The 17,879-nt window shown below is 56.5% G+C and overlaps 1 protein-coding gene across 1 annotated transcript in view; it reads left to right on the forward strand.

Moving 5' to 3' along the window:
• The first annotated feature begins 2,379 nt into the window (after window positions 1-2,379).
• Nphp4 (nephrocystin 4) overlaps window positions 2,380-17,879 on the forward strand; it is a 77,660-nt gene continuing 62,160 nt past the window's right edge. Inside the window, exons 1-3 of the mRNA XM_051173883.1 lie at window positions 2,380-2,566; window positions 8,937-9,117; window positions 12,566-12,718. Of these exons, the coding sequence (XP_051029840.1) occupies window positions 8,974-9,117; window positions 12,566-12,718 (297 nt within the window). The 5' untranslated portion in view covers window positions 2,380-2,566; window positions 8,937-8,973. The remainder of the gene's footprint in view (window positions 2,567-8,936; window positions 9,118-12,565; window positions 12,719-17,879) is intronic.

Below are 17,879 nucleotides of genomic sequence, written 5' to 3' on the forward strand. Positions count from 1 at the left end.
TCCAGACCCTTCCCGGAAACGGCCACATCAACATGGTGCCTGCCATTTCCTCCCAATCATTTGACGTGAATGAAAAATGAAAAGACAGTTGGCCAGCCACAGAACTCTGGGCTCTCGGGCTCCATAGCACACACAGCCTGAGTGTCACAGCTCCCCGTCTCCTGTGGGTCACCGCTTTTATACACACATCCCGTCTCCAGGGTCCACATCCACCTTCCCAAGATTTCAGGCTCTAGAAGTGTATGAAAAGGGCTTCAAGTTTTTCCACGCTACCTCTTTCTCTGCCCATTACCTGGCTTAGTACCTTGACCCTGACTGGCACCCACAAGGCATTTGTTGACTGATGTAGCGAAGAGGCAAAAAGGGTGAACCTGTTTTAGAAGGGCTCTCTCCGAGGATGCTTTCCAGACAGGGTCCTGATGCAGCCTAACACTTTTAAGTACTACCAAGACTCATGTAGACACAGACAGCTTCCCTCGGGGAGGTTACAGGCTGGACTTGACCAACAGGACCTCAACAGTCGAGTACACTTTGAGGACTCCACATTGGAAAATCCCAAGGCCAGGACCCCAGTAGCTGCATACTGTCTGGGCTCTGCAGAGCACCTGTCTGCCAAGAAAGAAGCAGGTAGCAGGTGGATGGATGGGACCCTACACACACACACACACACACACACACACACACACACACACACACCCTGCAACCCTGGGCCAGGGTGTCGCTTTAAGTGCAGAGTAAAAGCTTATTCTTGGCACTGAGGGGAGTTGGGGGCTGGAGTTTCTGAGGGGGAGGAGAAATTGCAGAGAAAGAAGAAACCCAGAAGCCGCAGAGAGCGGGGCAGCTGTGGACTGAACTTGGTGTTCCTGCTCATGTAGATGTATTAATTTCCATAAATGCTAATAGCCTATCTCTCCAAGAGCTATTACTTATGTCATCTCCCCTTGGATGTGGTTCAGCACAGGGCAGACAAATGCAATGGAGCAAGAGGCAACCCCCACCAGTGGGTCCTTGGCTCCCCGCCCCTCTTCCAAACGGGCCTCTCAAGTCTGGTTTCTGATGTGGCCCCTCATACCTTCCAAGTCCAGACCACCTGCCTTTAAGACAGGTCCCTTTCACACCAGTAAGCAAAGAAAGTTACCAACCCCAAAAAACGCTGACTCACAAAATGAGACTGAGCTGTAAGGGAGGGTGGGTCAGAAGGGGGATGGATGGTGGCCCGTGGGCAGGCAGCAAAGGGTGCCAGAAGGCATCCTGCAGGAGACCCCAGGACAAGTGCCAGGAGAGCCAGGAGAAGCAGCAGGGTGTGCCAGTCGGGAGGGAGGGCAGGTGGGCAGGTACACCTTGCTGCAGATACTGCAGCAGGCAAGCGGTGCAGCATCTGGGCTCCGCATCGTGCAGCAGTAGCAGCAGTAGCAGGTAGGGAGGTGGGGGTGTGCTAGGGTCAGTGCCCCGGCATGGGGAGAAGCTGAGGGTAGCGGTAGAGGTCTAGAAACAGAGGCAGGGGACAGAGTACAGATACAACGAGTGTCAGTGTGCTGGGGAGTACCGCAAATAGAGATAGCAATGCGGTGGCGGTGGCGGCGGGGATAGAAGGGCCTGGGAGCGGAATGGGTGGGAAGTTGGGGTCAGGGCGAAAGGGACACCCGGCAGGCTGCAAGGACGAAGAATGAGTCTAGAGGAGCGACAAGGAGAGGAATGGAGAAGACGGCTACTAGGAGTGCACAGAGGCCGGGAGAGAGGATGAGAAGCAGGGAGGCAAGGGCGAGGTGAGGATGCCGGGCGGGAGGACGTGGGGGGGGGGGATGAAGTTTGGGGTTGGGGTCCAGGATGTCGGCTGAAAGGTGGGGTAGGATGACAGGGAAGCAGAGAGGGTGGGGTGGGGGCAGGGGGACGGTGGACAGGGAGATGGGGAGGCTGGAGAGGAGGTGAGAACCGCAGCGGGGGCAGGGATGCAGGGCTGGGGAAGAGGGGATGGAGAGGGACCGCGGTACCCGCTACAGCGCGGCCTCGCAGGTGCCCGCCGGGGTCGCCCGGCTGCACTCACCTGGGGGGCCTCCAGCTCCGGATCCCGCGCCCCGCTCCGGATCTTCCTTCCCGCCCTGCCCTAGCGACTTCAGCGCCCCCGAATCCCGCTCGCTCCCGCAGGTTCCGCCCGCAGCATCTTTACCTCGTGGGACGCCCGCAGCCACGCCCCTAGCAGCCTATCATTGGCTAGGACTCACGTCAGTCACAGCCTCATTGGCGGAGGCCAGAGAAGCCCATGCAAATCATGCCGCTCCCGCCGGCGCGCCGATTGGCTGGCGCGCGCGGAGTCAGGGTCCTTGGGCTCGGGTTCTCATTGGCCGCGCGGCCTTGACGGAGGAAGTGACCCGCGGCGGGGTCTGTGCTGAGTGCGCCGAGCCCCGCAGGTCGGGCTCCTCGCGGGGGTGGGTGCCGATCGGGCGACCCCCTTTGTCCAGTGCTGAACCCACGAGACCTTGGGTTCAGCTGGGGCACCGGCCGCCGGATCGCTGGATCCACGGTGCGGGACGTCCTCGGAAGCGTGGATCCGGTGCCCGTCTCCTAGGTAACACGCCAGCGGTGGACTGCACCAAGTGCGGGGGAAGTTTGCGTGTTTTGGAAGCGCGGGTGGCAGCACAGCTCGAGGAGACCTCAGGGTCCCGGGCGGGGATGTGCAGATGACGTCTCACTGACGATCTGGTGCTTGCAAGCCACGGCCCGAAACACAGGGCTGGGTCTAGGTCGCGCAGCTTCCACCTTCTCCCCCTCGCGTCGCCATTGGTGCATCCCGGTTGCCTTCAGAAGTTGGGCGTCGGGTCGGTTTGTCCTCGGCTTTCTGACCCGGTTACCGCAGCAGTCCCGGTGCCTAAACGGATGAGATGCGCTCGCCAGAGTCTCGAAGATGCCCACGGCCTGGTGTGCGTGCATCTTTCCCGGCCCTAGTACGTGCTGCCCTCAATGCACTGTGAGGCCCGGGCCCTATCCCTGTCTAGCCCTCGGGGCGCAGGGTCGATCCCGCTTTCTTCATTCATTGCTGGGATGCAACCTACGTTGATGTCTTGGTTTCCGGTGTGCCCAGTCTTTCTTGCCTTGGTCCGGAGAGATGTACTCGTGGCTCAAGTGGAAATTTGCACTGAAGCCAGCTTTGCGGGTTTAGGGAACGGGCAAACTCTCCCTGTTCCAACCCTGGTCTCCTTTGTGGCTCAGCCATGCAGCTTCCACGGGGCCATAATTCTACCTTGTGTCCCAAACTGCCCTAGCACTATCTCGTTTGTACCCAGTGGTCTTCCAGACTATTTACTTCGGTGAAGACCACGTCTTTAGTCCCATAGCAGAGGGTGAATGAGAGCAAGACAGGCACCCCTTACTCAAACTTACAGGTAAACCCTCCATCACCACTTACTGAGTAGACCTGCAGAGATGAAGCCCCTAAGACCCCAACCCAAGTTGTCATCATGCAGATCGGAATCAGGGAGTGTGAGCATCTTGGCTGAGGTTGAGGAGAAAAGAACTGGCCCTCATCTTTGGATATCTCCACCAGGAGACATCTTTTCCCCCTTGACTTCTTGAGTGGGAGGAGGAGAGTTGTCATGGGTGTGAGGGAGCACCTATTAGCTGTGAACTCATCTGTCTGAGCCTCTCCCCCTGTGTAGGGTGGCCTGTGATGACACTGCCTTCCAGTTGCTGGAAACTTCTTTGTCAATTTTTTTTTAAAAAAAATTAATTTATTTTTTTACATTCCAATCCCAGTTCCCCCGCCCTCCTCTTCTTCTGCTTCCCCTACAATCCCCCCTTTTCCCGTCCGCTCCAAGGAGAGGGTGCGGCCTCTCATAGGAAGTCTGCTAAGTCTGTCCCATCATCTCATTGAGGCAGGACCAAGGCCCCTCTGAGGTGGAGACTTCTTATTAGGTATGAATGTTTGGCCTAGCTCAGGCTCCTTTCAGGCTAGCTCTTTTTAACTTGAATTAGTTACCCTGTTTCTTTTCATCTACGTTTTGCCTCGGGGATTTTTACCTTTCTCTGTGTATGTTCTAGTCTGTGTCTGTCTGGCGGCCCAGGCATGTCTCTCTGTCCCTCATTTCTCTGGTTCCTTTGAGTGCAGATTTCTCCTTGCAGCCTTCCAGCCCCACTCATACCTCTCCTGCCTAGCTATTGGCCTTTTTAGCTTTTCATTGACCAATCAGGTGCCTTAGGCAGGCGAGGTATATATAACAAACGCATCTTTACATAATTAAACAAATGCAGCGCCAACAAATATAACTCATCTTCACATCATTAACAAAGGCCGAAGAAACAAAGGTGACGCGTTTTCATGAAGTAATAGTGTCTCAGGGGGCATAAACAAATGTAACACTTCTTTGCCTGGTTAATATTTCCCTACAGGGGCCAGTACCCACAAGTCCGCCTTAGGAATACTAGCATGAAGTTTAGGCACAAACAAGGTAGGAAGTATGCAGGACTAAGTAGTCCTGGTCAAGGCGTGGTCCTGTCCATCAGTGACCCATTCCTGTCTCTGCTCCAGTTTCTCCTGCAGGGTGGCCTGACTGGTCATAACTGTGTAAAGTCTTCCTTTCTCTGCCACCAAGGCTTTGACCTTTCCTCCTCCCGGCACGGATTCCTGGGGAGGTTTTATTTCTTTGGGGTTATAAAATGTCTCTTTAGACTATCTTCTCTGCCAGGGAGGTTATATTTCTTTCAGTCACTGACAGAGTCTCTCCAAGGGCTGGTGCTGACTCAGGGAGCTCACCACCTCCCAGGACTGCATCGACTACACAGCCCTGTATAACATTTCTACAGAGGGCTGCGGGGAGGTGGGCCCTTCAGATCTCCAGTGTGAACCTGACAAGCAGTTGGGACAGCGTGGGGCAGGCAGACCCTGGAAGGGTAGGCCGGTGCTCGAGTACTTTTCAAGACTTGTGGGGTGAGATCACTGGCCTGAGGAAGGCCAGGGGCAGTGTGGGGGCTCAGGTCAGAAGAAATAAATGCTCACGGTGCTCTCAGATATGGATCCTCAATGAGTGCATGTCCGTTTGATCTGGAGAGCAGTGAACAGCGTCTCTCCAGGAGAAAGACCAGCCTGGCTTCCCTCCCCCTGCAGCACTGCTCAACGCTGTGACTTTCTCCCAAGTTCTCCTGTGGAATCGCTGCCAAGGCCATGCGTGGGAAGGACAGTCCTCTTCTGCCAGGGGCTGGCTGGGGAGTGCGGTCACCACAAGATAGACCGCAAGGGCTGTGGCCAGCAGAAACACAGGGGCCGGGCAAGCCTGGGGCTGGACCCAGGGCCATCCAGGAGCCCCTCACTTCCAGTAAGAGGTAGCCTTGGAGTGAGTGCTGGCCACAACTCTTTTATAGTAGGCACCTCTGTGAGCTTCCTTCCCATGGCTGCCGTCACCAGATGCCACAGACTCAGTGGCTGGGACCAACAAACACTGATTCTTTTCCAGTTTTGACCATCAGGCATACAAGAATCTATCTCACTGAGCTGAGATCAGGGTGTGGGCAGGGCAGTCGCTCTGGGGACCTCCTGCTGAGAATGTCATTTCTAGCTCCTGGAGGCACCTGCATCTCTTGGTACCCAGCTATTCTTTCCTCTAGAGGCCTTGGTCTTGCTGCGGCCTCCTGCTCTCTCTGAGCCTTCTTAGCTGTCTCTCGTAGGGACAAGTGCATGTTCCAGGCTCTGCTGGTGTTCCAGTACAGTCTCCTCGCTCCTGTGCAAAAACCCTGTTTGCCGTGAAGAGTCACATGTTCCCAGGCTCCAGGATTAGGGTGAGAATTCCGCTTGCCAGGGACTCTGACTCAGGTGGGGGCAGGAGCTTCTCGGAGTCGCTGTTGGCTTGTGTCCTTCACCCCAGTGGTTAGGGGCACTGCTTCCTGCCTGCAGTCTTCAGCCACCCCCCACCTTGGTTGTCTGAGTCTGTTTGCTCCTGCACCCGGCTTTCCTGGGATTCAGGGCTGGGTAGTCTTGGGCAGCTTCAGGCTGTAAAGGAGTGCCAGTCCAGGCTGAGTCTCCCAGGGGAAACTGCCTATGGCACTGTGTGGGAATCACCTGTTTCCCTTTGAGCAACTACTTCAGGCCTCTGGCTGAGTTGGAGGCAGCCCTTCTCATGCAGGGAAGGGGGCCCTCTTCCCAAAGAACAGGGGAAGTGTGGCATCCTGGTAGCCTGCCACGTGCTCATGGAGACAGAGCCACATGGGTGGTGTTGGGCCACTGAGGGGGTTCCTGGTTTGTAGGTGTGTTCCAGGGAAGGCTAGGATGTAGTCAGGGACCCTGAGTTGTGTGTCTGTGTGTGTGTCTGTGTATGTGTGTGTGTGTGTGTGAGTATGTGTGTGAGTGTGTGTGAGTATGTGTGTGTGTGTGTCTCTCTGTGTGTGTGAGTGTGTGTCTGTGTGTGGTGAGTGTGTTTGTGTGTCTTTGTGGTGTGTCTTTGTGTGGTGTGTATGTGTGAGTGTGCGTCTGTATGTGTGTATGTGTATGTGAGTGTATATGTGTGTGTGAGTGTGTGTGGTTTTTTTGTGTGAGTGTGTGTGGTGAGTGTGTGAGTGTGTGTAAGTGTGTGAGAGTGTGTCTGTATGTGTGTGTGAGTGTGTGTAAGTGTGTGTGTATGTGTGTATGTGTGTGTGAGTGTGTGTGTGTGTGTGGTGAGTATGTATGTATGTGTGTGTATCTGTGTCTGTGTGTGTGAGTGTGTGTGTGTTGAGTGTGTATGTATGTGTGTGTATCTGTGTCTGTGTGTGTATGTATGTGTGTGTGAGTGTGTGTATGTATGAGTGTGTGTATGTGTGTGAGTGTGTGTGAGTGTGTGAGTGTGTATGTATGTGTGTGTGTGAGTGTGTGAGCGTGTGTGAGTGAGTGAGTGTGAGTGTGTGAGTGTGTCTGTGTGTGTGTGTCTGTGTGTGTGTGAGTGTGTCTGTGTGTGTGTCTGTGTGTGTGAGTGTGTCTGTGTGTGTGTCTGTGTGTGTGAGTGTGTGTGTGTCCAGCTGACAGTCTTGTCCTTTTCTGTCCTCAAACACTCTGAGCATGGAGGGGTGGGTGACCCCTTTTCACTTTACCTTTAAAGAAATTTGTGAGGACCCCGTGAGACTTCAGTGTGTGCAATCTCTGTCTGCTCGTGCTCACTGTATGAGAGGTCAGGACCCACAGGCACCAAGAAACACTAGCTAATTTAAAGAACGGCATCGGTAACCCCGACCACACGATAACACACAGAACAGATGAGAGTAGGGCTTTCATCAGCGTAGTAGGAGACGGTTTGTTCTGGGCCGGGGCGCCTCCCCACTGGGTAAGAGGAGGGCCCCGTGATGGGTGCTGTCCCTGCGTGCTCCCCGCCTCCCCAGCGTCTCTTCATGCAGCTCCGGCTAGCCTGGACTAGCTGTGTAGACCAGGCAGGCCTTGAACTCGCGTTGTGTCTCCTGCCTCCTCCCAGTTGCTGGTATTAACAGGTGTGTGGCTTACACGATCCTGGGGACGGAACACAGGGGGTTGTGCACAAATAGTCGAGCACCATATGGATGGTTTCTCACAGGTCGTTTTCACAATAGAGTCCCTGTCAAAAAACCGGCTTCCTACTCACCAGCTTCTGCCTCAGGACCTTTCATGCTCACAGGGCTTTGAAGTGTTATGATCACTGGTTATTGATCGCTTGGAATGAGCTGGCACTCAGAGTTCCACGGGTCTCCCACATGCTTACACATGTGAGCACATGCTTACACATGTGAGCACGCACTCCCTGAAGACGGCATTCGTCTTGCCCCTGTCCTGTCTTGCTCACAGGGGTGGTCTTGAAGGATGATGCAGTCAGGTTGGCAGTGGAGGGCACAGACGTTTCTTAACTCTTTTTTTTTGGTTTGAAAACGCTCTAGTTTTGCTCGTCTTCCTCAGAGTGGCAGGTTCACTTTGTTCGTTTGAGAAAGTGTCAGGCGAAGTTGGCACTTTCCCACGCTTCTCCGAAGTGGTCAATGGAAAAGCCGGCTGGGCAGGCAGCAGCCCCAGCAGGCTTTCCCCTGATGCCCAGCGGCCTGTGGCTCTGCAGCAGGCGCGGGGCGCGCTCTACTCTGCTCTTCGTCACCGCGTACCCAGCAGTCCAGATGCAGTGACACTGATCGCTTCCCGGCCTCTGCCCAGCACCCGTTCCTGTCTGGTGAGGCTGGTGTTTCCATTGTGTGGTGACAAACTTGCCAGGAGCCACAGCCACCGTGGCCTGTGTCCCACCAGTGCAGATGTCTCCAGGGCGGGAACACCAAGAGCCGCGGAGGAGGCCACCCCTACCGCTCCTCCCACACTGGCCTCTGTTCACACCATCTGTCAGCTGAGGAGACAGCAAGGGAAGGGGGGTGGTGACCCTGTCTAGCTGCACAGGCTCAGGTGACACCTGATGGGCGAGGTCATGAGAAGCTAGTAACGCCGCCGCCGCTGGCTCTGGCAGTAAGAGACCTTGCCACATAGCCCGGCCCTTCTTGGTGACTGGCCTCAGGGCTCTAATGAAAATGACATTGGGACTCAGTGGCTCTGCCTCCTGCTCATTCCGTTCCGTTCTGTCCTTCGGTTCCGTTCCCCTGCGTGTCTCAAGGTAACTGCTCCGTTGCCTTTGGCGGTGTCTGTTCCCAAGCCCTTATTTCCCTCCGTGCAGAACCAGCAGAGACGGAGATTGGCACCTCACTGGCTCCCATTGGCTCACGCTCCCTGAATGCTTTAGGGCGTCGTCTGCCACACTCCTGGTGTCCTCAGACAGTGCTGAACCCACATAGCTGTTCAGAGCAGCCCTGCGTGCCCCCTGCTTAAACCAGCAATGCAGCTGCTGCATCGGGGTTTGCAGGACTGGGCTGCCACGTGAGGTGTTCTGTGTGTGTGTGGGGGGGTGGTGGTGGAGGCTCCTGCGGTATCCTTCCGAGTCAGGTGAGCTCTGGGTTGCTAATTGTTGCCTTCCCTTCCGCTACAGATGGTGCAGGGAGTCCTGGAGGCACAAGGGAGGTTGGATGGGCAGCATGGATGACTGGCACACAGCCTTCACCCAAAACACACTTGTCCCTCCTCACCCACTGAGAGCACGCCAGCTCGGGAAGGAGTCCACAGCATTCCAGTGTGTCCTGAAGTGGCTGGATGGGCCACTCATTAAGCAGGTAATGAGGTTCTCCACTGGTCATTTCAAATGCTGCTGTCTGAGACGAGGCTTCCAGTTAACACCCATTTTCACTCATCTCGGGTCTCATCGCTCTCTGCCCGTTACCTTGGACTCGGCGGTACTCAAACGACAGACACAGAGCACGGGAATCGGCCATTCGGTCCGTACCCGGGGCCTTGAGCGGGCATTTCTGCCCACGGCGCTACAGTGTAGACTCCCGGGTAGTCCAGCTTGTGGGCTGTCTTGTGAGCTAAGGTGTAGGAAGGAGCCTTGTGCGCCGTTCTGTGTGGCCCTCCTTCGGTTTACAGCAGGCAGAGTGGCTGATGGGGAAGTGCTCGTGCTTGGACGCCCATGAGAGCCTGTGCGTCTGCGCAGCTACTCAAAGGGCACTTGTGTGGTCTGTGCCCCTCTGAAGCACCTGGCCTGCCGGGATGTCCGGGAAGGAGCCCGCCCTGCTGGTGAACACGCCGTGTTTCTCCGGTTGCCTGCTGCCTACGTGATAGGATTCACACATTCAGTTGTTAGCCCAGAGCAGTGTACAGCTCCTGGCCCTCTGATGGAGGGCTTCCTGTGCTTGCTGCACAGGGGTAGGTACCAGGGTGTCTGCTGTGCCACGGCTGTTGCTCACCCTCAGCCCTGTGAGGGGCTCCAGCCTCACCCTCGTTTCAGAGCAGAACCTGAAGAGAGAAGCCAGCTGCTTGGAGCTACTTACTTCCCATTGGCCCTGGACTGCTCCCTATCAGGGCCTTTCCTTTCCCAGATGGTTCCCGAAGGAGAGTACCACATCCCTGCCCCCTTCTTGGTTTGAGAAAACTAATTTACAGAGTTTGAAATGCGCAAGAAACACAAAGACAGTGAGTGGTCAGTGTCCTAAGTCAGATGCCACCAGGAGTGTGGCTTCTGTATGAGACTTCATAAAGTCTAAGCAATACAGTAAATACAACTATGTATTTTCACTTTTATGAGTGGGTCTGTATGAGTGTATGTGCTCCGTTTGTGTCAGGTGCCTGTGGACACCAGCAGAGGGCATCAGATCCCCTGGAGTTGATTGGAGTTATGGGCAATTGGGAGCCACCAGACATGGGGGCTGGGCCTCTGTAGGAGCACTAAGTGCCTTTAGCCCCTGAGCCATCTCTCTGCTCCTATTACCATTATTATTATTATTATTATTATTATTATTATTATTTATCGAGACGGGGTTTCTCTGTGTAGTTTTCGCTGTCCTGGATCTCACTCTGTAGACCAGGCTGGCCTTGAACTCATAGCAATCTGCTTGCCTGTGCCTCCCGAGTGCTGGGATTAAAGGAGTGCACCACCACTGCCCGGCTGACTCCCGTTATTATTATCATTGAGACAGGGCCTCACTCTGTAGCCCAGAATGGCCTCAAACTCCTTATCTCTTGCCTCAGGTTCTTGAGTGTTGAGACACAGGCACATGATATCACACCTGGCTCATTTTCCTCCTTTAAATGTTAATGGCTACTCCTGCTCACCCCGGCTACTCCTGCTCACCCCGGCTACTCCTGCTCACCCCGGCTACTCCTGCTCACCCCGGCTACTCCTGCTCACCCCGGCTACTCCTGCTCACCCTGTCTCCTGCTCACCTTGGCTCCGGCTCAGCCTGCTGTTTCTGTGCATCATGGCTCCCACCAGGGCTCCTCCTGCTTACCCTGCTTACCCTGGCCCCTGCCCAGCGTGCTGCGGTCTCACAGGCTCCGTGGTATAGACAATTACTAGGATTTTGCTGAGTTCAAGAGGTGATGGCCACTGAAAAGGTTTCTTAAACAGCTGCTGAGAAAGCAGGCCTGGACATGGAGGTCTGTGCTGGGCCCCGGGGCAGCCAGGAGTCACAGGGAAGGCCTGGACAGGCTGAGCAGCTGGGGACTGTCCAGCTCGTGTAACTGTAGTGATCCCTGCGGCATTGGACTGTCCAGTTTTCTGGGTTTTGGTTCTGGGATGGAGAGGTTCTGTGTGCAGGTCGAGGAGAGCATTCGGGGGTGGTCAGGGTTCTGTTCTGGTAGGTTTGCCAAGGCAATGGCCACCTCTGAGAACTGGCCTATGTGGGAGGGCATGGCATCTCTAGTCAGGGATTGTCCGGTTGGCAGAGGTTCAAGGACACACAAAATGAGAAGACACAGTAATTTATGGAAAAATGGAGCATCTCGAGTACCTCTTTCCAGTCCCTGAGAATCCCAGCTCTCTTGCCCTAGGGACTGACTGGTGCTGGGCTGCAAGTTCTGCTGGCTTTCTGCCCCCAGATCCCCAGGTCCCCAGGTCCCCTGATCCCCAGGTCCCCAGGCCCCCAGATCCCCAGGCCCCCAGTCCCCAGATCCTCAGGCCCCCAGGTCCCCAGATCCCCAGGCCCCCAAGGTCCCTGGGTCCCCAGGCTCCCAGATCCCCAGGTCCCTAGATCCCCAGATCCCCAGATCCTCAGGCCCCCAGGTCCCCAGATCCCCAGGTCCCCCGATCCCCAGACCCCCAGGTCCCCAGGCCCCCAGGCCCCCAGATCCTCAGGCCCCCAGATCCCCAGGCCTCCAGATCCCCAGGCCCCCAGGTCCCCACCGTCTGCTCCGTTGCCAGAGCCCGAGCCCCCGGGCGACTGGCCCAGATGCTGGCCTCCGGGAGTCCCTTCCCCTGAGTGGCGCCCCCAGGCAGTTTCGTTCCCTCCGACCTCTCCTGCCCTTGGTGCCTGGAACTGCGCCAGGCAGAGTAGAAACGGACAGGGTCAGGGAAGGTTTGGTTGGGTGACTGGACAAGAGGAAAGCAGGGCATCCTGTCAGGATGGATTTAACGTGGCTGCTCAGAGTGAGGGGAGTCATCTGAACGGCCTGAGCCGGAGCCAGAGGAGGGTCATTAAACAACACGGCAGGCACGTCGCAGCACCAGCCTCAGCTGCGGTTTGATCCAGGGTCTCACGGGAGGCAACCTGGACTCATGTCCTCCATGTCTTGGCTCTGTTTGCTAACAGACTGGCCCGCAGCCCACCCCGGGTCTGACTGGCCGACAGGCCCTGTCCTGGCCTCTGGTGTCCCTACTGCCTTTGCATGTGTCTTAAGTTGGTGCCTCCTGGGGGCATTCCAGGGTTCTAACTGGCCCGAGCAGGCTGAGCGCCACGGCTTGTAACGCCACAGAGACCAGTTGCTATGGAGAAAGGTTGAGGCCTAAAGGAAACTGAGCAGCCGGTAGTTGACTAGGGGTAGAACTGATGGCCAGAGCCTCCTGGAGGTCTCCCACAGTGGCACTGGGTGGCCTGGAGTCCCCTGGAGGTCTCCCACACTGGCACTGGGTGGCCTGGAGTCCCCTGGAGGTCTCCCACAGTGGCACTGGGTGGCCTGGAGTCCCCTGGAGGTCTCCCACAGTGGCACTGGGTGGCCTGGAGTCCCCTGGAGGTCTCCCACAGTGGCACTGGGGTGGCCCTTCAGGACTTCTTTTCTGGTGTCCCCTAGGGAATCCTGGACATGTTGTCAGAGCTTGGATGCCACCTGCGAGTCTCTCTCTTCGATGTCACCTACAGACACTTCTTTGGGAGGACATGGAAAACCACGGTGAAGCCCACCAATCAACTGTCCAGGCAGCTGCCCAGGATCTTCTTCAATGAGGTGGGTTCTGGGGACTGTGGGGTGGGCGGGGGACTGCTTTACGGTAGGGTACAGGTGTGCTGGGTTCTGGCAGCCCAGACAGTGGGGCATTGGCACACACTTCTCAGAGCCTTAGGCACAGCCCGGAGCAGCAGGTCTGCTGTTGCAAAGCTTGTCTTAGTGGTGGGATGCCGTTCAGCCAGGTAGACGTGCTTAAGATGGCTTGCAGGGGTGTGGGGGTCCTACCTCCTTCGGGGAGCCCTCTGGAATCTTGGAACAGTGAAGTCACTGATCTCAACTGATGGTGTGTTATCTTTAACCCCCCCCCCCCCCCCCGTGACGAAAAATACCCGGGTATCAACGACACAGGCGGCAGTTTGGACTTTTCAGTTCACAGGCCTGGGCTCTGCCGTTTCCGGTCCTGTGGTGAGGCAGTCCAGTGTCGCGGCAGGGATGTGTGGCTGCACCTGTCCTCTCATGGCGAGAGGGAGTGGAGAGAGAATGCCTCGCCTCGTGGGCTTACCCTCCCTGTCTTTGTGCCTGGACCTTTAGTCTATGGGAGAGCATCACTTCCATTCTGAGTGGGTCATGTCCCTGTGGTTCAGTGGCTCTCAGCCTTCCTAATGGCACCGCGACTGTTTAATGCAGTTTCCCGTGCTGCGGTGAACCCCCCCCCCCCAGCCATGACGTTATTTACATTGCTGTTTCATAACTGTGATTCTGGCACTCCGTGTAAACACCTGGGGTTTCCAGCGCTCTTAGGCGACCCCTGTGAACGAGGGTCGTTTGAACCCGCCCCCCCAGACAGGTCATGACACACAGGTTGAGGGCCACGGCTATAGTCAGCCCTGTGTGGAGGGGCCCTCACAGACAGTCTAGGTGCTTCTCACTTTAGATGGCAGCCAAGGGTGACTTGCCACATGGAAGGTGGCAGAGCGTGGACTCAGATCGGTGCTTCTGCCCTCACACTTGGCACCAGTTGGGTCCGTGTTCCCCAGGGAGGAGGATGCGCCCAGCTAGGCAGGGCAGAGCGAGGGCCAGGGGAGCTGGGGGCTGGTGTGGTGGCCGTGAGTTGGGTGGACAGAGCCCTCTCCCATGCTGTTTCATTCTTGGCCTTCAGGGGGCAGTGAGGAGCCCAGGTTTGGCTTTGCAGGTGCCGGCTCCTGATGACTCTGAGCTGTTTCTTCTTTAGCAGGTGAACTGAGTGAGGCCGAGGAGGAGACTGTGCTGCTGTGACAGTTGCTACCACGGCTGACGGTGGAGGGGACCTTGGCTGTTCTGAGCTATTACTCTGGCCACTTACTTATACCCCGTGGCCCTTCTCAGCCGTGGCTGCTTTCTCCACAGCTGGGCACTGAGCCTCCGGCTGGCTATGAACATGCAGCCCTCTGACCTTGGCCGTCATCCAGCCGTATGATTCTGCACGCCTTGGCGTGGCTCATTCCGAGGCTTCCCAGACTAAGCATGAGTCGTTGAGGGAGATAATGGCCCCAGAGGTCAGAGGATTAAGCAGAGCCTTGGCAAAATCTATGTCATGGGAACTGGGAGTGTGTCTGACATGATCTTATCAGATGGCTTATGCAAATGTCTTGGAAAGGTCTGCCAGGCCAGCGTGCCAGTGACAGGGTTCCATGTTGTAAATCGTGTGCATGGCTCCGTGTGACCCCACGAGGGCCGTCTGCCTCAGCACAGGCAGTGAGTGGCCTTGTGCCTCTGGAAGAGGTTTGTTCTCTGTCTCGTGACGGTGCTGCAGTGGCGGGAGTGGCCTTCGCGTCTCGTGCCTTCCGCTGCAGCCCCATAGGGATGGGTGGGCTGTTTTGATCTCCCCCCCCACCCCCTACCCCCATGTGCAGAGGCGCACGGAAACCTGGTGTGACCAGTCTCTGTGATGGACGGTGATGGTGGCCAGGATAGCATGCCTTCTCAGGGGAGGGCGTGTTCTGCCAGGGACCAGGCACGGCTTGAAGTGCCATTCTCTTATCTCATCCTCGTCCTCCTTCTATGGAGGGCAGCAACCCCGAGCCCTCATTTTAAAGTGGAGGAGCAGACGCATGGAGACTGGAGCCTCCCCGCTTGGCTACCGGGATGCACAGCCCTCGGCGGTGAGGTGTTGGTGGCGAGCCTGTGCTCTAGGCACGGCTCTCCGCTCTAGGCCGCCGGCACAGAGACTGCTGCTTTCTGGAGGCCCAGATGCATCTCCCTTCTCCCTCCTCGTCCCCTGCGTTAGCGCTGCATTTAGAGATGGACTGATCAGCTCTATTGCACGCGCGCGCGCACACACACACACACACACACACACACACACACACGTATCCCAGTCCCCATTGCTGACCCTGAGGCTCGGACCAGCATGGCGTCCAGGTTGCCAGGTTAGAAGCAGGGCCTTCCGTCTCCAGTCTTGGGAGTCACAGAGGGGTGGCCCCTGTAGAATACCCGGTGGCTGTGAGAGACAGCCCTCTGATGACGCTTATGTCCTTTCCTTGGGTTTGACATTGTGTCACCCTGGGCTTCAGTTGTCCCAGAAGCCCAGATATACTCAGATCTCACTGCCCCCTGCTGGCCAGGTATTCTGAGCCCCTGCACAGACCTTTGCTCAGGAAATTCAAGATCCAGGCTTCTTCCTGGATCTGGTTAACCCCCCCCCCCCCATGCTGGCGGGAGACACATCAGCTCAGCCAGCTCAGCCTGGGCAACAGTCTTGATCTGCCTTTGGTTGAGGCAGTGCGTGGGGAGTCAGTGAAATGGAGTGTGTGGAGACAGCGCCCTGCCCAGGGTCCTGAGGGTGATGGTGTCCGAGCCTGCTTGCTCTGGCTTTCCCCAGCTTGCTGCTGTGCTCACTGCAAGCAGCAGAGGCCAGTGGTGACCCAGCGACGAAGCCCTTCCGACAACCATCAGCGCCTCTTCGTGCCAGCGTCCTCCTGCCTGGCCTCTGCTGCTTGCATTTGGTAACCCTCCTTTATAAGTTAGCCAAGGAATTGCTCTCCAGCTGGAATGAGGGCCAGCTCTGGGCCCAAGTGCTGGATTTGTTGTGGCTTGCACATGGGTCAAAGCCGGGGTTTCAGGAAGGTCACACATCTCTGTGACCTTGAAGTCATCTGCACACCGTATGCAGAGATGTGCGCCTTGAGCGTGAGCCAAGTGACTTCGAGCAGTTGCCCGTGAGGCAGGGTGAGCTCACTGGGTGGGTGACGTTTGGGCACCCCCTGCGCCCGCGTCTGCATGGGAGCCGCACATACAGAGACTGGAAAGCTCCTGTGTAGTCTTCCAGCCAGGGTTCAAGTTCACATTGCCCCTGTAGATCTGACTTCCTCAGCCTTAGAACCACTCACGTGGAGGGCTGGGCTGCTCTCTCTGGCCTGTCCTGAAGTGGTGTGGGCCTGAGCCTACCACTGACTCCTTCCTGACAGGGTCAGCTTCCAGCTTCAGAACCGGGCCTGTGAATGTCTTAGGGGACAGTGGGGTACATAGAGTTGGTCCTGCTTGGGGTGGTCAGTGTTGATGGCCATTGGCCAGGAAACCGGATCCTAGGCTAAGGCAGAGCCAGTAGATGGAAGTTTCGGGAGACACTCGTGGATTGCTTTCCCGAAGGTCCTGCATTAAAGGCTTATTATCGTTGCTGTGCAGGTATGGGGTGAGCGCGTGCGCATGCGTGTACATGTGTTTGTGTGTGGTGTGTGCCTGTCTGTCTGCCGCACAGCGGAGGTGGGGGGGGGTCCTGCTCTATCAGTTTCTCCTTCATTCCCTCGTACTTGTTGCTCTTTGGCTGGGCTGACAAGTCAAGTCAGCCCGCAGGCTCTTCCCTCTCCACCACCCCCTCCATGCCCACCCCCAGCGCGGAGGTGACAGCTTTTTTTTTTTACCTGGGTGCTGGGGACTGGAACTCAGGGCTTCGTGCTTGCATGGCTAGTACTCTTATGCACCGAGCCACCTCCCCAGCCTCTGGCTTGTTTCGAACCGCCTCTTTGCACGATGCTGGTTTGATTTTTCTCAGCTCTCTGCCGGCCCTGTGAGCAGGGGTAGCAGGACGACTTAGCTGTCAGCAGAGCCTGCCAAGTCCAGCTTCTTAGAGGCAACGTTGTGAGAGCCATCTCCGGTTCTGCCACTGTGGGCAAGAAATGGAAAGCCGGCCCCTAGGCAGTGGTGTCTGTTTGTCTTTGAAGGTGAAGGCGTCAGGACAGGCTCACTGAGATGATTTATTAATCTGCTTACCCCGCCAGAGAGGAGCCTTGGCCAGTGTGCGTGTGAGAGAGCTGTTGGCGGTGACTTTCTTTGCGGGGGGGGGGGGAAGACTTGATGGGCCTTGACTCAGACTTTTAATCACGCTGCTGTAGTTGACACTCGGAGTTTTCTCCTCAAAATGCATGACGCTATGCTAATTAAATCGTCCTGGTTTGGAGGTCTGTTCACAGGTGTCACTCAGTCATGTGCTGTCTGGGATTTTGCCCAAGCCTTTTGCGTGCTGGAAAGGCTGGGGTGGTCGGGGGTGGGGGGCCAGGGAGAGTGTGCTTCTAGGCCCAGGTGATCCAGACAAACAGCGGAGCTGAGCTTGTGTTTGTGTGTGCATCCCTGGGAGGGAGGCGTTTGCTTCCCCAGTTTCTCAAAGCTCTTTGCTCCTGAGCAATGCAAGCATTTCTGTAGCTGCCCAGCCCGCCCTCTGTAAAGCCTCTGGGCCTTGGACTTGTTGAAGGCTGAAGTGTCTCCCGGGTTCCTCATGACTTCTTTAGCATGGTTCGCATAGGGGAAGGACAGACAATAAATGATGTTTGGGAAAGAGCACATTCTGAGCCAGGAATGAGGCCGATGGGACTGAACCCGGATCATCTTCCTCCAGCCTGTTACCATCAGGCTGGCTCTCTGATGAAAGATGCTGGAGCTGGCTGAGACAGGAAGCTCTGTTCTGGGCATTGCCCCCCCCCCAAAAGGTAACTGTCTTGGCGGCAATGGCGGCAATGGCGGCAATGGCGGCATGTTGTCCTTGGTTTTCTGTTCTTGGGCTTGCCCCACTGCTCAGGTGGAGCAGTTTCAAGGTGACCTCCAAGATGGGCAGTGCCTACTGCTTCCTGTGAGAACGTAAATGTTTGTTTTAGTGCCGAGAGAGAAGGAGGGTGGGACCCATAAAACCAGTGCATGCGGGCGTAAATACACGGGCGAGGCAGTGACAGGTTCAGTGGCCCAGCAGGGC

This window comes from Phodopus roborovskii, unplaced genomic scaffold (genome assembly GCF_943737965.1).
Source record: "Phodopus roborovskii unplaced genomic scaffold, PHOROB, whole genome shotgun sequence".
Taxonomy (NCBI): domain Eukaryota; kingdom Metazoa; phylum Chordata; class Mammalia; order Rodentia; family Cricetidae; genus Phodopus; species Phodopus roborovskii.